The sequence below is a fragment of the Salvelinus namaycush genome, chromosome 2, assembly GCF_016432855.1.
Source record: "Salvelinus namaycush isolate Seneca chromosome 2, SaNama_1.0, whole genome shotgun sequence".
In the NCBI taxonomy this organism is placed as follows: Eukaryota; Metazoa; Chordata; class Actinopteri; order Salmoniformes; family Salmonidae; genus Salvelinus; species Salvelinus namaycush.
Window position 1 is genome coordinate 1,655,044 of NC_052308.1, and position 19,605 is coordinate 1,674,648.

The following is a 19,605-nucleotide window of genomic DNA, read 5'->3' on the forward strand; positions in this document are numbered from 1 at the left end:
CAGGAGCCCCTGAGGCCCCAAAGGACTGGGGCCGCAAAACACTCGTCCTCGGCCTTAAAGTTCATAAAAAAATAAATGTTTTAATCAGTCTGCTGCCCCCTTGAGGTAAATGTAATATGAGTAAAATTGCATTACCCCGAAACGGGACACGCCGTCGTGTAAAACGAGCGAATCGTCAGCCTCTAGCGGACCAATGAACGGTCGAGATTGAAACGATTCCCGGTGCGCATTGACGACGTCATAAAATTCGCCAAACAGATGCAGTTTTTTGGTGGGACGGGGAGAACGAGGTGTCTCTTCACATGTCGCTGCCTCCACTGACTTGGAAAATATTAGCTAGCTCATGAAATCAAGTGTCAGTATTTGTTGGGGGGGGATTTGCAATCATTGGCTTCATCTCTGTCGATAGGGAATGAACGACGAGACAACACCGGGCAGTTGCAAGATAAACTCTGGGTGCTCCAGGTAACCGTGTAGCGATGGCTAGCTAGCATATGTAGCTAGCTTGGCGGTCCAGCATCTCACTAGATTAGCTAACTAAATGTCCTCTAAGCACAAATTGTTAGTTATGTAGCAAAGTAAACCGATAGATTAATTTACCATTCAATGTCAAGAATTTTAATAATTGCATTTTGTAGTTCAAGGCGAGGGTCTTTTCAATAAATTGTCTGAGTTAGTTAGCTAACTAGCCAGCAGATCCGACCTGTTTGCTTACAGCTGCACTAGGGTCGGACAACATTCCTGTGTATATTAAGAAACTGCGGAGCCGGTGCGCGCTCGGGAAACGTACCTCAATCCAGAGATGAAAAATGCATACTCCGAATTGTCCCATTATGCCAACAGTAACATCAATAAGATTGAATGAGTGTTAGTTGAAAACAAGCAGTCATTAAATCTTGGTTGGGATAATGGGACAATTCGGGGGTACAGCGGGTTTCTTATCCCTGGATTGAGGTATGTTTTTCTGAGCCATATCTCATGCCGGCTCCAACATGTCTTAATACACGCAAGAATGCTGTTCGACCCTCGTGCAGCTGCAAGTGGGTCGGATCTGTTGGCTAACAAACCTCCCAACTAGCCAACAAGTGTGTCTCTCTACATGCCTGTTAGTCGTGCATCGGCACATGCAAGACTTCCTGTCTGCCTGTCAGTCACGTCATGTCATAGTTCCTCGGAGAGAAACATAACATATCGTTCCTCTGAACTGCTGAATGACGATTTAATCTCCCTCTGTCTTTTTGTCCTCAGTATTGAGCAAATGCTGGCTGTGAACCCCGGCAAGACACCCATCAGTCTGCTACAGGAGTATGGAACGCGGATAGGTAAGGCAGAGATGGTCTAGGAATGCTTCCTCTTCTGTCTCAGAGTCTGGGTAAGGTTTCATTCTGTTCTGTCTTAGCTAGCTACCTACAACTATACCAAATGGACTGGTTTATCATCTGCTTATGTAGTAGAATTAACACACTGCATCAATACAGGTACCTGCTGGTCACTAGTCAAATATATATTTTATACTGTAGTAGCCATAGAATTAGGAATTTGAGTACTGGAATTGACATGGCCTGACTTATGATGGGATAAAGGTCAGATATTTTGGTCAGGGAGTTGGTCAACCCTGGTTTACCAGTGCTGTAATAAGATATTGTGTAAAATAATGCATTTTAAGAATTTATCTGTACTCTTTGTTAGCTAGCCAGCCAGTTTCAGAGGAATAATTCCATATCTTAATGAAATGAACTGCCAAGATGCCAACATTCATTTTCAAACAATACAGTGAGTCAATAGGCATTTTTCACGCCCCCAAAAGACCACTTCCTTCCACGCCGAGCAGTGTGTGACGATATCCGGTTGTCTGTAGTCTTCTGCGAAATTCAAACATTGGAGTTTACCCAGTCACTGCTCAATTTGCCCAAGTTTGGCATTAGTGATGTGGCTATCGTTCACGAACATTCCCAGACGAAGAGATCTGAACTTCATAAAGGATACAAGTTCTTCCACAAAGAATATCTTCAACGATCAAGGTAAGTTAGTACTTGAAGTGACCAGTTGAGATAGATAGCTAGCTAACGATAGCTAAGACGTTACCAAATTGGTTAGTGCTAACATGAGTTAGCTAACGTTACTTAAGATTTGTCAGACTTAGTCAACGTTAATAAGTTAGCTAGCTATTTGGCCAGCCACTGTAATCTATTTGTTTCTCGCTAGCTAGAGCCGTCTCAGTAACGTTAAGAGTAGCAATGGTAAACTGGTAAACTGATGCATACATCAATTTAATGTTTGTCACCTAACGTTCTTTCCTGCTCTGTTCTTCTGAATATGCATTGTGAGACATGGTAGACCAGGAGGGGGCAGTGGTAGTCTGGGCAAGGTGTCACATGTGAATGAGGAGCTCTAGTCGCTGCAGGTTAGAGAGATGATGGGCAGTTTAATTGCTTAGTGTTGCAGTGGTTACAGTTTACCTGTTTTGTTCAAAATAATCAAACTCTGTATCTGTTCACTGTAAGCATAGTTCCTTTGTTACTGATCTGAAGCTGGATAACAACATGTTGTATAGTCCACTTTTATTACAGTTCGTCTTATGTTTTTAATGTCAGAAGTGAAGAGAAGCAAACATGACCTTGCTGCTGCAGATGATCAAAAACATTGTATGATGACCCCCCCCTACATGTTATTTTAGGTTACATTGCAAGCACCCAAGAAGCCTGTCATCGTAAACGGCGTATCTTGTTCAGCTGAGGGCGTTTTGTGCAATATGGTGGCTCTACTCTTCCAGGCTGCACATTACACCACAATGGGGTTGTAGACTGTGTCAGCACCATTGCCTTGCACGGAGGTACTGCAGTTGTGGCATTGACCAAGGACTCTGAGTTTTGAATGTGAACATTTTTCATATTGTCATAGAACACCCATTTTGCATTTTTGTGAACTCATATTACTGCACATAGTTATAAATTCATCCTGAATCTTTTTAATGCATTTTTTTTTTTACCAGGGCATTTGACCAGAGCCCATGGGATGAAATGGTTCTGAGGAAGCCAAGGACATCAGGCAAGAGTGGCATAAAACCCACTCTTTACCAAGCATTCCCTGTGAGTTAAGCTGTCTTTTAAACAAGTTGGCGTCCCCATTACGCTCACAAGTTGCTTTCACTTGTGTTGAAATTGATTGAGCTAAAGTTTTACAGTCTTGGTTGACACTCATCCCTTGTCTGTGTTTCAGGGCCCCTTCCTGACATTACTGTGTCTGCTGGACCAAGTTTGAGGAGCATGTGACCACAGCCTGCCATTGCCACGGTGCTGCATGGACTCTGGGTGACTCTAGATTTGGTCCAATGCTCCATGGGTCAGTGCTGTCACATCATTGTCCCCCAACTGTCACCAGAGATTCTAAAACACCCAGATGCTCCTGTAATCCTCCAGCTCTCAGTAAAATAAAGTAAATTGTACAGTAATTTAAACTTTGTCCCTACTTGCACTCAGTTTTACCACTTGGAGAGCTTAAAGGTGTCACCAGCATTGTCATCTGCTATTGAGAAGGACACAGTCGAGCAGTCTGTCTGTCAACTATGGAAGGAAATGAGGAAACCATGTGTGATTGCTCGCCAGTTTAGGGAGGCATGCCAGGTGCGTGGGGAGTCATCTAGCCAGGCCCTAGCCATGAGAATGCTTCGAGGTGAACGGCAAACCGGAGCTATGTGAAGGGGTCTTGAGCTTAAGCCAGAGGTTCTCCAGAACTACTCTGAATGATTTGATGTCTCAGTCAAATGTTGTGGTTTCGTTGTGCACCCAGATGCACCCCATCTCGGGGCAAACCATGATGAGAAAGTTTATGGCCCTTCTGCAGCGCCGCCCTTCAGGCTAGCTGAGATCAAGTGCCTGATGTTGAGTGTAACTGATGTGAAGCACATTTCAGTTTGTCAATGGCCAGGCCAAGCTCAAACACAGCCACAAATATCACTAGCAAGTCCAGGGTCAACTGCCTGTAACCAGTTTAGTTTGGTACGACTTCACTACAAGCACTAGAAGTGCCATTACAGTAGAGAGAGTTTGGAGAGATGATTCTTTAGTGGCAGAGATGAGAGGAACCTGACCTCTTCTACACCTACAGGGATGTTTAGATAACTCATCAAAGTTGTATGTAGATGAATTTTTATTTTGAATTAAAGAATTGTTTTCTTTGTCTTTCCTGTGTGGCTCAGGTGGAGAGCATGGGGCTCGTAACGCCAGGGTTATGGGTTCGATTCCCACGGGGGAACCAGTACACAAGTATCAATGTATGCACTCACTACTGTATGTCGCTCTGGATAAGAGTCTGCTAAATGACTTAATGTAAATGTAATTAACATTGAATTGGAGTGAGTTACTGATTAAATTGTGATTTATTTTATGACTTATGTCACATAATAAATGTATTTATTGAATCAAATCTTCAAAGAAAGTTCTCTCTTTAACAAACACTACATCCCAAAAACATTCTTATTCATTAAACTATTTATCAGTACATATTCAATATCCCAAATTCATATCTTGTCTGTGAACAGATCAATAAAAAAAACAGATGTACACAGGTTTAAAGCTGTTATTTATCATGATCTAATTAAATTAACTCAAATCATTATTTTGTGTGTGTTTTCACACTGGCTGATCACCCTTGAGACCCAGAGGTCCCTGGTAGTTCACCAATAAGCAGCAGTTCTTCCACAGTTGATTGACAGCCTACCAGAGTGAGCGGGATAATATTATCCCAGATATAGTACTCTCTACTAGCATACTGACGTGCATTGACTTGCTTTCGCTCTTGTCCTTCCACGTTAGTGGAGTTGCTCTCTTCAATGGGGGAATGATGAGCGTTGCCCCCACATCTGACAGCATCCTCTCTGATGAACCTTTCGTCTTCCATGCATCCACCACCAGGCTCGAGGATTCCAGAGAGACCCGGGATCTCCTGATCAGTGAAAAGTTTGGATACAAAAGTGATGCCTCAACGAGGTGCAATCCCAATCAGGCACATCTCAGATCTGTGCAGTCCAGGTTACCTCTGACCTCTGGACAGTGCACCTGGAACTGATCCTATGGCATCTAAATGGGCGCAGAGCCCGAGAAGAGATGCATTTTGTTGGTCCAGGTTATTATAATGCGGCTCATTTGAAGGGACACTCACGCCAAAGATGTCCGCCAACACCTTCTCCAGCCCAGCTGCTACTCGACAGCATTACAGAAATAACTTGTCAATGAGTGGCAGCTTTCTGTTGGCTTGGTGTTGCGCTTCCCATTCCAGTCTTCTGGGCCTTGGACCAGTAGATTCATACTGGAGGGTTAGAGGGGGCTAATGGACTCCCAAAACACCATGAAGATCTTCTCTGAGTGAAACCGGCTATAGAACCTGAAGTCTTCATTGGCTGCACAGAATCTTTTGGAACTGGAGGTATACAAAAAGCTGTTGGACTTGTAGCTCTTGTTCCTTGATTCCACCCAATGCAACATCCAACACACCTATTTATATTGAACAACAAAAAATATAATTATCTAAGTGCAACATGAACAATTTCAACGATTTTACTGAGTTCAGTCAATTAAAATAAATACATTAGGCCTTAATCTATGGATATCACGTTACTGGGCAGGGGCACGTCCATGGGTGGGCCTGGGATTGCATAGGCCCACCCAATTGGGAACCAGGCCCAGCCAATCAGAATGAGTTTTTCCCCACAAAAGAGCTTTTATTTAAGACAGAAATGCTCCTCGGTTTCATCAGCTGTCCGGGTGGCTGGTCTCAGACGATCCCGCAGGTGAAGAAGCCAGATGTGGAAGTCCTGGGCCGGTGTGGTTACACGTGGTCTGCAGTTGTGAGGCGGGTTGGACGTACTGCCAAAGGAGGCTCTTAAGTTGGAGCGCAGAGTGGGAGAAGAGACATGCAACCTGGCTAGCCAGTTAGCTTGATGCAGCTAATGTAATACCTGAACTATAGCAACTGTTTGTAGAACTACAATGCTGCACTACAACACATCATCAACCATCTGGAAAACTTAAGTTCACGTTACTCACCAGGGAGAGGAGGGCAGGCTTAGTCATGGGCCACTGCAGTCAGTGCAGAGGGACCAACACTTGTCAATAGCTGAGACATCCACCTCCTGTTCCCGGACATTAGTTCCCAGTCACAAACTTGCTCTATCAAAGGGAGAGACCCAAGAATGCAGGCATCCTCCCCAGTTGTTCCAGGAGAACCGACAGGGAACGGTCCCCATCAGATGTTGGCCAGGTTAAAATGCAGGCTATTGACTAAAGGTGCTCCCATGTAAAAATAAAAAATAAAAATAAAATAGTGCAGTCTGGGCCCTCATCTGTTCTAATTGCTGTCACTTAAAGTCTCATCCTTTGGGGAAGTTGTGGAAGCTGAGATGTTTTTGTTCTGACAAAAAAAGGGGGGGGGGCACTACAGTAGCATCGAGAGGATTGTGCTGCCATTAAGCTAGCTTGCTAACTCTGCGCTGTTGCTAGCAACCTTAGCATAAACCGCACAACAAGTCAATCCACAGCCATACGCTGGCTGAAATCAGTTGCTGATAGGACAGACAAGCTGTAAATGCAACATGTACTGATATTGTATCATATAGCACTCACAGCTTTCCAAGGAAACAAAAATGGACATTTATGGTTTGTTTACATATATTTGAGGCTATTTGTACAGAAATGGTATAAAACCCGTATGAATTGTATTTATAATTAGTGCCGTCAAAGTATTCACACCCCTTGATTTTATTCCACATTTTGTTGTTACAGCCTGAATTCAAAATGGCTGCCAATATGGCTGCCATTTTCACCGCATTCTGAAACTGAGGGTTTGACATAATCCCTCTAATTTAATAGGATCTCTATGGTAGTAGCATGGCAGGATCTCCAAGTGTTGCACTCAATAGTGTCTGTGCTGCAACACTACCAATCTTTTTGTTCCAGGTAACACCCCAGTGTACGACCTGCTCAAGGCCGAGGGCCAGGCGCACCAACCCAACTTTACGTTCCGCGTGTCCGTGGGAGAGATCAGCTGCACCGGCCAGGGGCCCAGCAAGAAGGCTGCCAAACACAAGGCAGCAGAGGCCGCCCTGAAGATGATGAAAGGAGGGCTAGGGGGACCAGTGGTGCTGGGAGAAGGATTGGGAGAAGGGTTTATTGGGGTGGAAGAGCCTTTGGATGGGGACAGGTGAGTGGATTATACAAGATTGAATCCAGAGAAAATGAGTAGTTGAATGCAGTGATAATTGGCTTCAATGCTTATGTGGCGAGAGTAATGTAGGGAGGCTATCTATTGGAAGCCAGGACGCAAAAACACTGTAGACAAAGTGCTTCTTATTTTGGTAAAGTTGCAAAACCTCTTTGCCACCCATTTATAATTGTGTTAGATTGTGTGCTCTTGGTCAGTCTGGTGTAAATAAGGACTTTCCTCTGCTGTTTTCCCTCCCCAGTTCTCCGTCAGAGATGAAGACTTCAGGAAGCGGCACGTCTCAGCAGTCAGAATGCAACCCTGTGGGAGCTCTGCAGGTGAGATGCATCCTGAGTTCATTTTACAGATGAACTCAGTCCTCTCAGAACTACATTTTTAACCCCTTTCAACTCAATTCAATAAGCTTTATTGCTATTAATGTGTACCATATGTACACAGTGCATTCGAAAAGTATTCAGACCCCTTGACTTGTTCCACATTGTTACGTTAATTTAATCAATTTTAGAGTAAGACTTAAGTTTTTTCCTCATCAATCTACACACACTACCCCATAATGACAAAGCGAAAACGTTTTTTTAAAACTGTTTTTGCAAATTGAATACAAATAAAAAAACATACCTTATATACTTAAGTATTCAGACCCTTTGCTATGACACTAAAGCATCTCAGGTGCATCCTGTTTCCATTGATCAACCTTGATGTTTTGACAACTTGATTGGAGTCCATCTGTGGTTAATTCAATTGATTGGACATTATTTGGAAGGGCACACACCTGATATAAGGTCCCACAGTTGACAGTGCATGTTGGAGCAAAAACCAAGCCATGAGGTCGAATGAATTGTCTGTAGAGCTCCGAGACAGGATTGTGTCGAGGCACAGATCTGGGGAAGGGTACCAGAAAATGTCCACAGCATTGAAGGTCATCAAGAACACAGTGGCCTCCATTCTTAAATGGATGAAATTTGGAACTACCAAGCCTCTTCCTAAAGCTGGCTGCCCGGCCAAACTGAGCAATCGGGTTAGAAGGGCCTTGGTCAAGGAGGTGACCAAGAACCCGATGGTCACTCTGACAGAGCTTCAGAGTTCCTATGGGAGAACCTTCCAGAAGGACAACTATCTCTGCAGCACTCCACCAATCTTGGAGTTTGCCAAAAGGCACCTAAAGGACTCTCAGACCATGATGAAACCAAGATTGAACTCTTTGGCCTGAATGCCAAGCGTCACGAATGGAGGAAACCTGGTACCATCCTTACGGTGAAGCATGGTGGTGGCAGCATCATGCTGTGGGGATGTTTTTCAGCGGCAGGGACTGGGAGACTAGTCAGGATCGAGGGAAAGATGAACAGAGCAAAGTACAGATCCTTGATGACAACTTGCTCAGGACCTCAGACTGGGGAAAGGATTCACTTTCCAACAGGACAACGACCTTAAGCACACAGCAAGACAATGCAGCAGTGGCTTCGAGACAAGTCCTTGAGTGACCCAGCCAGAGCCCAGACTTAAACCCGATCGAACATCTCTTGAGAGACCTGAAAATAGCTGTGCAGCGACGCTCCTCATCCAACCTGACCGAGCTTGAGGGTCTGCAGAGAAAAATGGGAGAAACTCCCCAAATACAGGTGTGCCGAAGCTTGTAGCGTCATACCCAAGAAGACGCAAGGCTGTAATCGCTGCCAAAGGTGCTGCAACAAAGTACTGAGTAAAGGGTCTAAATACTTACAGTACCAGTCAAAAGTTTGGACACCCCTAATCATTCCAGAGTTTTTCTTTATTTACTATTTTCTACATTGTAGATGGTCTTCACATAATAGTGAAGACATCAACTATGAAATGACACATATGGAATAATGTAGTATCCAAAAAAGTGTTAAACAAATAAAAATATATTTTATTTTCTTCAAAGTAGCCATCTTTTGCCTTGATGACAGCTTTGCACACTCTTGGCATTCTCTCAACCAGCTTCATGAGGTAGTCACCTGGAATTCATTTCAATTAACAGGTGTGCCTTGTTAATTAATGTAATTTCTGTCCTTAATGTGTTTGAGCCAATCAGTTGTGTTGTGACATGGTAGGGGTGGTATACAGAAGATAGCCCTATTTGGTCTTTTACCAAGTCCATATTATGGCAAGAGCAGCTCAAATAAGCAAAGACAAATGACAGTCAATTACTTTACGACATGAAGGTCAGTCAATATGGAACATTTGTTTAACTTCTTTGTTTTGTTTACTACATGATTCCATATGTTTCATAGTTTGTCTACACTATTATTCTACAATGTAGAAAATAGTAAAAAATAAACCCTGGAATGAGTAGTTGTGTCAACTTTTGACTGGTACTGTATGTAAATGTGATATTTCAGTTTAATTTTTCTACACCTGTTTTGGCTTTGTCATTATGGGATATTGTGTGTAGATTGATGAGGGGGGAAAAAACAATTTAATCAATTTTAGAATATGGCTGTGGGAAAGTTAAGGGGTCTGAATACTTTCCGAATACACTGCATGTATAGATCAGGGTTTTCACTCCAACCCTGTTCCTGGAGAGCTACCCTCCTGTAGGTTTTCACTCCAACCCTGTTCCTGGAGAGCTACCCTCCTGTAGGTTTTCACTCCAACCCTGTTCCTGGAGAGCTACCGTCCTGTAGGTTTTCACTCCAACCCTGTTCCTGGAGAGCTACCCTCCTGTAGGTTTTCACTCCAACCCTGTTCCTGGAGAGCTACTCTCCTGTAGGTTTTCACTGTAATCTAGCACACCTGATTCTAATAGCTGGTTGATAAACTGATTGGAAAAATTTGTAGAACTTTGTTTAGAGCGTAAACCTACGATGGGAGCTCTCCAGGAACAGGGTTGGAGCGTAAACCTACGATGGGAGCTCTCCAGGAACAGGGTTGGAGAGCCCGGCTATAGATGTATACTGTGTCAGTCTCTGAACCGCATTTCTCAAATCCTCTCTTCTCCCAAACCCTCCGACGTTTACAGAGGATAATGGCGTTAATTGTGAAGCAAAAATGTAAAGGTAAATGAATCTCCCACTTTATGGATACATGACTTTGTGTGTTTCACTGAAAGGAGCTGGTGGTTCAGAAAGGCTGGCGCCTGCCAGAGTACACCGTGACCCAGGAGTCGGGTCCTGCTCACCGCAAGGAGTTCACCATGACATGCCGGGTCGAGAGATTCGTTGAAATTGGTAAATCTAACTCGGGTTCTGCCCTTTCAATATGTCATGGATTCGTTTTTTTTTACATTACACATTAGGTATATCGTATCTCCTTGTGTAGCAACATGATTCAATTGGTCAACTAACCAGGAAGTGAAATCAGGCGTGCTAGTCCTGGAATAGAATCCATGGAGTGGCTGGGGGTACTTTTAGGAGATGTTTGGGAAACTGTTACATGAAGCAATTCTGTGTTTTAGTACTAACATCCAGCCTCTCTGTTCCACAGGCAGTGGCACATCGAAGAAGCTAGCCAAGCGGAACGCAGCAGCTAAGATGTTGTCCAGGATTCACGATGTTCCTGTAGACCTGAGAAGCAGCCACGAGACTGAGCCTGAGGACGACACTTTTATCATGGTGAGACAGCGACCCGTTGATGGCCTTTCTAAGACAATATTGCTGCTGTGCTCGCTTCCTGACAGGTCATCATTGCAAATAAGTGTCTGTTCTTAAGACTTTCCTGTATAAATAAATCAAATATTGTTGGTCGCATACACATGTTTAGTAGACATTGCAGGTGTAGCGAAATGCTTGTTAAATGTATGCGAGGTTGCCTGAGCGTCTGACTCATAGTACCATTGTCTCCTCTGGTGGGCAGAACATGGGCAGCAGGGTGGAGGCAGGGAAGTGTAAAGGTCTGGGCTGTACCTGGGACTCTCTGAGGAACTCTGCTGGGGAGAAGATTCTGCAGCTGAGGAGCCACCCTCTGGGCATGCCCAGCTCTGACTTCTGCTCTCTGCTACACGACCTCTCAGAGGAGCAGCGCTTTGACATTAGCTACCTCGACATAGGTAAATAATATCCCCCTCATCACTGGGGCCAACTAAAGTGTCTGAGGTAGGAGCGTTTATCTATGATCACATCTGTCTATATATTTTTCCTTGTGATCAAAAATGCTACTGAGCTCCTGAAAGTACTGATATACTTGACTCTGTAAACAATCATCTTGGCTAAAGCCCCACACATATAAACAATCCATGAAGCCCAACAGATACAGAATAGTCCCACGGGGAACGGGTGGTGTGGGGAGGGTTCTCTCTGGTTGCCGGGAGAGGTCTGGGGTGTGACTGACCCTAGTTGCTAGGGGTGGTGGGAAGGGTGGAAACATGGTTTCTGGGGTTGGGTGTGTAGGTCCACTTTGTTTTCCTGTTTTATACTGAATGTACTATTAATTTAACAGTAAGAAATATATTTCTTTCTTGAGTGGCAGTTGTTTTATCGTATTGAAATGGATAATGTACCTATAACCCTCCCCAACAAAAAGTTACAAAAATCAGCTAAACTGATCCTAAACCAGCTCTTTGTGAATACGTGGCCAGGCTGTGATGTCTTTATTGTATGAACCTAATGTGGGTTTCCTTGTTCCAGAGGAGCACAGTCTGAGCGGACTGTGCCAGTGTCTGGTAGAGCTATCCACTCAGCCAATCACAGTGTGCCACGGCTTCGCACCCAATCAGGACGCTGCCCGCGCCAGCGCAGCCCACAATGCACTGCAGTACCTCAAAATCATGGCTGGGGGGAAGTGACCGTCTCCCAGACCGACCTCTCTCCATGGCAACGACCTAGACCCTGATCATATGACACATCCACCTCGGAGGGTGGAAACATCTTCCAACCAATGGTGGTTAGGGGAAGTGACCATTGATTGACCCAGAATTACCCATGATGTGGGAATTGGAATTGAGAATTGTCCCCACACATCCCTATAGCCCTATCTGGTCTGTTCATTCCTAAATGCCCCCTGAAGATATCCCACATAGCCCTAGATAATTTGTCCCTATGCCCTGAAGATATCCCACATAGTCCTCGATGTCCTCTTGATTGGCTACACTGGCCATTTATTTGGATGGTCAGTCACCCACCTGCTCTGCTGTTACGTGCCTAGAGAGATACTCTGCAGAGAAAGGGCAAAATACATTTTACAACAACCCCCATTTGACTGTAGCCTCTTTCTCTAGTTGCCACATCTACAATGATTGACTTTGGTTGCCTTTTCATTAGCTTGTACTTTGTCGTCAACCAAAAATATACCCCCCGTTGAAGAAGTCTTGGCCTGAATGAAGTCTAATTTTGGACATTGAAAGTGGACATTTAACGACATGAGTTCTTAAATTGGAGACTTGTGTACTTTTATTGACAAGTTGACAAGATCCAGCCCATCTGTCTGTCTTGTCATTTTTGTGTTTAGTAAAATGCCTTTTAGAAGAGTCATCTGATAACTGTTAAAAGGTGTACATTTTAAATTATGATTGCTTAACATCTGAAATGCAAAATGTTATTTTGAGTTTTGGAATTACATTTAACATTGTGTACTTTACCATTGGATTTCTTTGTCAGACCTCACAAAACCCTGTTTGAAATTGAATGGATTACTGTGATCTAAAAATACACATTTTAAGATGTCAAAAGTGAATCGCTGTTTGAGTAGCTGGTTGCTCTCGTAAAACCGTGTCAATAGCCCTTCAATTAATTGATAATATCACTTCCCTCAACTGTGGTTGTTCATAATGTCTGAAATGGACCATCTAATTAGCCTGTGTGCCAGTCTGTTCATGGTCTCTTACCCACTACTTATGGAATTGCAATGTTAAACAATGACAATAGAGTAGGCCAAAAAGCACAAACAGATCTGGGACCAGACTAGCATCTAATTGAGATAGAATTGTATCGCTGCATTTAATATAGTAGATCATCTAAGTTGGATTCTCCGGCTGACTAATCTGCTCCTCATCTACCTCCTGTTACACGCTAATGGTATAGCCCGAACTCTATATCCTCCCGTGTTTACTCCCACCACTTCAGAGAGTCAAGGTTTCATATGGGACGTTGAGTCAAGAATAGTGTTGGTGTAATGAGTGTCTGAAGTATACTGGCTGTAGTAGGGTGACACTAGGTTGCTGCTACATCTCATGATGAGCAAGCAGTGAGAGAAACGCAACGTACCGCACACCTCTGATTTCAGATTAGTTGGGTTAAATGCGGAAGACCCATTTCAGTTGTACAACTGACTAGGTATCCTCTTATTTCCCCTTTTCCAATGTTTGACGATTTTGTGGAAAGTGTTGTTGCCCAAATACATAGTCGAACTGAAACGTGGCCTATCACGGTTTTGCTTTGTTCCTTTTTGATTAAAATACTTGATTTCAGTGCAAATAAATGTTTATTGAAATCACTTTTATTGATTCTCTTAATTTATAAAACATTTATTTTTAACATCCATAAATAACAATTTTCCAAAAAAAAAGTCATAGCACTAGCATGGATTAATGACTGTCGACAGTAACACTGGACATAGGACAGTCTACACAATCAAACCGAAGGGTTGAGTTCCTGTCCGACTACACTGAAGACTCATGCCAGATCTTACAATGCCTGGATAAGTATTTAACATGTCAGCTAACCACATTGCATTGTCTGGCACACAACTGTTGGTTGATGCAATGCCTGCGCATCAGGTTAGGCAACTTGATCTGTGTTAAATATACCTCCGGGGCAATGCGTTAACCGGCGGAAGACAACTGTGAACTCGGTCGACGTCACGCCAGTGGGTGTGTTCATGATGTCATTAACAATAACAAACCTTTTCATACATTCAACAGATACGGATTGTTCATGAAGTATCTTCAGTGGCTGAATATGTTTGTGTGACTCATACAAATAAATAGTTCCCGGAGTCTATTTCCCTGAGGGTCTGTCCGTCAACTCTTGTCTCTCAGGGGAGTAGACGTCTTCATCGGCGTAGCCACTACTGTCTGATTGCATGCTGTCCCCTCGAACCACCAGACCTACAGAAAGAAAACCTCAGGTCTACACACAGATGGATACAGCCATATTCTCCTCATGGCTTTAACACAGGCCTACAATACTTCACAGAATTAAACATGCAGGGTCAACCAGAAATCTACCCATACTTTCCTCAACATTTCCAGTTAGCTGACGTTCTTGATGAACAACAATTATTCTTACAGTGTGGGTACAAGTTGTGAACACACCTTCACACAGCAACTCATTTGCAGGTAATGTAACAGCACTGCCCATTTCAGCTACAGTATCAACCACATTCACTTCAAACTGTAATTTGAAAAGGGTGTGTGTTCCTGTGAGATTAAACCAAAGTCCCAGTCAGCAATTTGACTGCTCTGAAACACTAGTCAGTCATCTTTCTCTAAAAACAACTAGTTTGGTAGTAAACTCTTTTTTTTAAAAAGGGTTCCCCTATGGGGACAGCCGAGGAACCATTTTAGGTTCTAGATAGCACCTTTTCCCCCCCTAAGAGTGTAGTGAGCAGATATAGACTGTTAATATCACTAGGTCTCAGCTGACTATGAACTCACCTTTGTTTTGATTGACAGTAGACCGTGACAAAGATGTTGACCGTATAGTTTCTTGCTGTCCAAAGTCTTCCTCCCCTGCGCTATGTACCTATTGGAAAAACAGGTAGTCAGGAAAAACTCCTGGCCCAAGTATACATAGTCACTTCACCCCTACCTACATGTACAGATTACGTCGACTAACCTGTATCCCCGCACATTGACTCAGTACCGGTACCCCCTGTATATAGCCTCCACATTGACTCAGTACCGGTACCCCCTGTATATAGCCTCCACATTGACTCGGTACCGGTACCCCCTGTATATAGCCTCCACGTTGACTCGGTACCGGTACCCCCTGTAAATAGCCTCCACGTTGACTCGGTACCGGTACCCCCTGTATATAGCCTCGTTATTGTTATTTTGTGTTACTTTTTATGATTATTTTTTACTTTATTTGGTAAATATTATCTTAACTCTTCTTGAACTGCACTGTTGGTTAAGGGCTTGTAATTAAGCATTTCACGGTAAAGTCTACACTTGTTGTATTTGGCAAATTTGACAAAGTTTGATTTGATTTGCTTTATGTCAGGCAGCCAAGGATGGTTAGATAATGGACTACACCAGATAGATGTGTGTATCAGCCCTAGGAACTCAGAGGCCGGAGTACGGTGCGCCATATAGGTCAATCCAAAACAGTTCTGTCACTTACCTCCTCCAGCTCAAAGGAGTTGGCCTGTTGAATAGTGTGGGAGACCTGCCCCTGGAGTGGTGGTGGTTTCAGAGGACTCAGGTACCTCTTGTTCCTCCATACACCTGGATAATACTGAGCTGCTGGAGGCACCACTGTGGTCCCACCACTGGGAGGGAGAATCATCTCAGGTGCATCTGTGTCTAAAGAACTAGAAGGTGTCACATCAGTAACAGTGATGAGACAAGGGGACTTCCTGCAACTAAGGAGCTCTATAGGCACGAACGTTGACACCACCAGTGTTCCAGTTTCTCCCAAGCTGGATTCAACCTTAGACATGGGAGTTACTGTGACCTCTAAACTCTTGGCTGAGTTACTGGTAGTTAAGCATTCCTCCTCCCTGGGTTGGTGTAGTCCGTCTGATGTGGTGAAGGATCGGTCAGATCTTCTGACGTTCTCAGAGGAGACGACAGATGACAAAGTGTCTGCCGCCTGTGTGTTATTATTCCACTGATGTAGTTGACTGCTGTACGGAGCCTGGTGAACACACTCAACGATCTGAGGACGGGTGATGTCATGGGTAACCTTGGCGACCGGTGCCACTACCGTTGCCCAGCCTCTGGGATGAATTGTGTTTTGAGTTTCTCCAACTTCACAAGTAGGTCTTGGAGTAGTAAGGCCAAAGTCCAGCTTCTTCCTACTACTGGGCTCTCTTTGATGACCTGATTCTGAAAGTGATGATGCCCCAAGGTTGGGTGTTGTGTCAGAATGTTGCTCTCTCTCTAAATTAACTCCATCCCTATCTGATGACGATCCCTGCTCCAACTCCTTGTCCCTGACTGTGTCTATATGTCCCGGTGTCTCTGTCTCTCTGTCCCTGAACATACGTGTGCCCACAGCACATGCCTTATTACTATCCCCAGTGTCCATATCCTGTACATCTGAAAACAACCCCTGCTCCCCCTCCCTGTCTATGTGTCCCTGTGTCTCTGTCTCTCTATCCTTCACCATCGTGTCCACAGCAGCACTCGTCTCATTACTGTCCCCTGTATCCTGATTATCCTCCATGTCTCTGGATAAAGCCTCTGCCTTGGTGTTCTCCAGGACCAGACCCACCAAGTCAGGCAGGCTGCTTCTCTTCTTGGGGGCCGACCCAGACCCAGGCCCTGGGGAGAGTCCTGGTCTGGGGCAGGCAGAGTCCGAGCCCAGCCGGGCGGAACCCCCAGAGCCAGTATACAGGCACATCTTAGAAACCGTGTCCTTGAGTCGTTCCACTGGAGACCTCGGTTCGCTGCGGACGCTTCCCATGAAGCGCCGTCCGATCTGCCCGTCAGCGGTGGGGGAGAAGCTGAACTCGGGAGGGGCGAGTTTCTGGAGGGGTGTGCGGGACACGTGTGAGTAGAGGGAGTAGAAGGCGTTGGCCATGGCTGTCAGCACCTCTACCTGCCTGAAACGACCTGCAGTGTGGAAGAAACGTTCATCAGGGAAAGAGAAAGGAACAGTTTGTTTGGAATGCTGCCTAACACAGAGGACAATCAGAGCATTGTACTGTTTGGAATGCTGCCTAACACAGAGGACAATCAGAACATTGTACTGTTTGGAATGCTGCCTAACACAGAGGACAATCAGAGCATTGTACTGTTTGGAATGCTGCCTAACACAGAGGACAATCAGAGTATTGTACTGTTTGGAATGCTGCCTAACAGAGGACAATGAGAGTATTGTACTGTTTGGAATGCTGCCTAACAGAGGACAATGAGAGTATTTTACTGGTTAGAATTCTGCCTAACAGAGGACAATGAGAGTATTGTACTGTTTGGAATGCTGCCTAACACAGAGGACAATCAGAGTATTGTACTGTTTGGAATGCTGCCTAACACAGAGGACAATCAGAGTATTGTACTGTTTGGAATGCTGCCTAACAGAGGACAATGAGAGTATTGTACTGTTTGGAATGCTGCCTAACAGAGGACAATGAGAGTATTGTACTGTTTGGAATGCTGCCTAACAGAGGACAATGAGAGTATTGTACTGTTTGGAATGCTGCCTAACAGAGGACAATGAGAGTATTGTACTGTTTGGAATGCTGCCTAACAGAGGACAATGAGAGTATTGTACTGTTTGGAGAAACATTTGAAGAAACATACTACAGTGCCTTCAGAAAGTATTCACACCCCTTGATTTGTTCCACATTTTGTTGTGTTACAGCCTGCATTTAAAACAGATTACATCTACTTTTGTAAACCAATACTTTTTTGTCATTGGTTTACACCCCATAATGTCAAAGTGGAATTATGTTGTTTGATATTTTTACAAATGAATAAATGTCTTGAGTCAATAAGTAATCAACCCCTTTGTTATGACAAGCCTAAATAAGTTGAGGGGTAACATGTTGCTTAACAAGTCACATAATAACACTGTGTTCAATAGTAGTGTTGAACATGATTTTGAATGACTACCCCATCTCTGTACCCCACACATACAATTATCTGTAAATTGAGCAGTGAATTTCAAACACATATTCAACTACAAAAGACCAGGGAGGTTTTCCAATGCCTTGCAAAGAAGGGCACCTATTGGTAAATAAAAGCTGTCATTGAATATCCCTTTGACCATGGTAAAGTTATTAATTACAGTTTGGATGGTGTATCAGTACACCCAGTCACTACAAAGATACAGGCGTCGTTCCTAACTCAGTTGCCAGAGAAGAAGGAAACAGCTCAGGGATTTCACCATGAAGCCAATGGTGACTTCAAAACAGTTACAGAGTTTAATGGCTGTGATAGGAAATATGGATGGATCATCAACATTGTAGTTCCTCCACAATACTAACCTAATTGACAGAGTGAAAAGAAGGAAGCCTGTACAGAATAAAAATATTCCTAAACATGCATTTGTTTGCAACTGTAAAATTAACTATGCGAGAGATGACGGTGGAAACGCTTTTATGCTCAAATAAGAGAATGTCATTTTACTTTCTCTACCATAAACCGCCTCCAACGTCATTTTACAGAATTTGGCAGTACGTCCAACCGGCCTCACAACCGCAGACCACATGCAACCACACCAGCCCAGAACCTCCACATCCGGCTTCTTCACCTGAGGGATCAATCGTCTGAGATCAGCCACTCGGTGATGAAACCGAGGTGTGTTTCTGTCTGTAATAAAGCTCTTTATGTGGGGAAAACTCAATCTGATTGGCTGGGCCTGGTTCCCAGTGGGTGGGCCTATGCCCTCCCAGGCCCACCCATGGTTGTGTCCCTGCCCAGTCATGTGAAATCCATTGATTAGGGCATAATTTATTTATTTGAATTGACTGATTTCGTTTATATGAACACGTAACTCAGTAAAATTGTTGAAATTGTTGCATGTTGCGTGTATTTTTTGTTCAGTATAAATGAGATACAGTGGCTTGCGAAAGTATTCACCCTCTTGGCATTTTTCCTATTTTGTTGCCTTACAACCTGGAATTAAAATAGATTTCTGGGGGGGGTTGTATAATTTGATTTACACAACATGCCTACGACTTTGAAGATGTAAAATATTTTTTGTGAAACAAACAAGAAATAAGACCAAAAAACTGAAAACTTGAGCGTGCATAACTATTCACCCCCCCCCCCCCCCCCCAAAAGTCAATTCTTTGTAGAGCCACCTTATCTTTGGTCTCTTTGTTGCCTCTCTGATTAATGCCCTCCTTGCCTGATCTATGAGTTTTGGTGGGCGGCCCTCACTTGCAAGGTTTGTTGTGGTGCCATATTCTTTCCATGTTTTAATAATGGATTTAATGGTGCTCCGTGGGATGTTCAAAGTGTCAGATATTGTTTTAGAACCCAACCCTGATCTGTACTTCTCCACAACTTTGTCCCTGACCTGTTTGGAGAGCTCCTTGGTCTTCATGGTGCCACTTGCTTGGTGGTGCCCCTTGCTTAGTGGTGTTGCAGACTCTGGGGCCTTTCAGAACAGGTGTATATATACTGAGATCATGTGACAGATCATGTGACACTTAGATTGAACACAGGTGGACTTTATTTAACTAATTATGTGACTTCTGAAGGTAATTGGTTGCACCAGATCTTATTTAGGGGCTTCATAGCAAAGGGGGTGAATAGATATGCACCCACCACTTTTCCATTTTTAATTGTTTTACATTTTTTGAAACAAGTTTTTTTTT

At 43.9% G+C, this 19,605-nt stretch overlaps 2 protein-coding genes across 5 annotated transcripts in view; one reads left to right on the top strand and one right to left on the bottom strand.

Moving 5' to 3' along the window:
- The first annotated feature begins 269 nt into the window (after nucleotides 1-269).
- tarbp2 (TAR (HIV) RNA binding protein 2) lies at nucleotides 270-13,606 on the top strand. Of its 2 annotated transcripts, XM_039006420.1 has the most exons (9): nucleotides 1,343-2,833; nucleotides 2,993-3,089; nucleotides 3,220-4,273; nucleotides 6,954-7,197; nucleotides 7,460-7,535; nucleotides 10,289-10,406; nucleotides 10,663-10,790; nucleotides 11,032-11,224; nucleotides 11,802-13,606. In XM_039006420.1, exons 3-9 carry the CDS (start codon nucleotides 4,231-4,233, stop codon nucleotides 11,957-11,959), a joined length of 960 nt encoding a protein of 319 aa, XP_038862348.1. In that variant the 5' UTR covers nucleotides 1,343-2,833; nucleotides 2,993-3,089; nucleotides 3,220-4,230; the 3' UTR covers nucleotides 11,960-13,606. The 2 variants fall into 2 exon arrangements, with proteins under 2 accessions (XP_038862340.1, XP_038862348.1); XM_039006412.1 differs by lacking the exons at nucleotides 1,343-2,833; nucleotides 2,993-3,089; nucleotides 3,220-4,273 and adding exons at nucleotides 270-465; nucleotides 1,249-1,322.
- Nucleotides 13,597-19,605, bottom strand: part of tespa1 (thymocyte expressed, positive selection associated 1) — an 18,814-nt gene continuing 12,805 nt past the window's right edge. For all 3 annotated transcript variants that reach the window (XM_039006385.1, XM_039006401.1, XM_039006393.1), the window contains 3 exons: nucleotides 15,456-16,891; nucleotides 14,768-14,855; nucleotides 13,597-14,218 (listed from right to left, as the gene is read on the bottom strand). In XM_039006385.1, coding sequence (XP_038862313.1) covers nucleotides 14,109-14,218; nucleotides 14,768-14,855; nucleotides 15,456-16,891 — 1,634 coding nt within the window. In that variant the 3' untranslated portion in view covers nucleotides 13,597-14,108. The remainder of the gene's footprint in view (nucleotides 14,219-14,767; nucleotides 14,856-15,455; nucleotides 16,892-19,605) is intronic.

Excerpts from the sequence above, each read along its gene's own strand:
- tarbp2 (XM_039006412.1), top strand. The coding sequence starts at position 413 with ATGAACGACGAGACAACACCGGGCAGTTGCAAGATAAACTCTGGGTGC. Across the intron at positions 10,791-11,031 it reads AGGACGACACTTTTATCATG|AACATGGGCAGCAGGGTGGA; the intron begins GTGAGACAGCGA and ends TCTGGTGGGCAG. Across the intron at positions 11,225-11,801 it reads CATTAGCTACCTCGACATAG|AGGAGCACAGTCTGAGCGGA; the intron begins GTAAATAATATC and ends TCCTTGTTCCAG.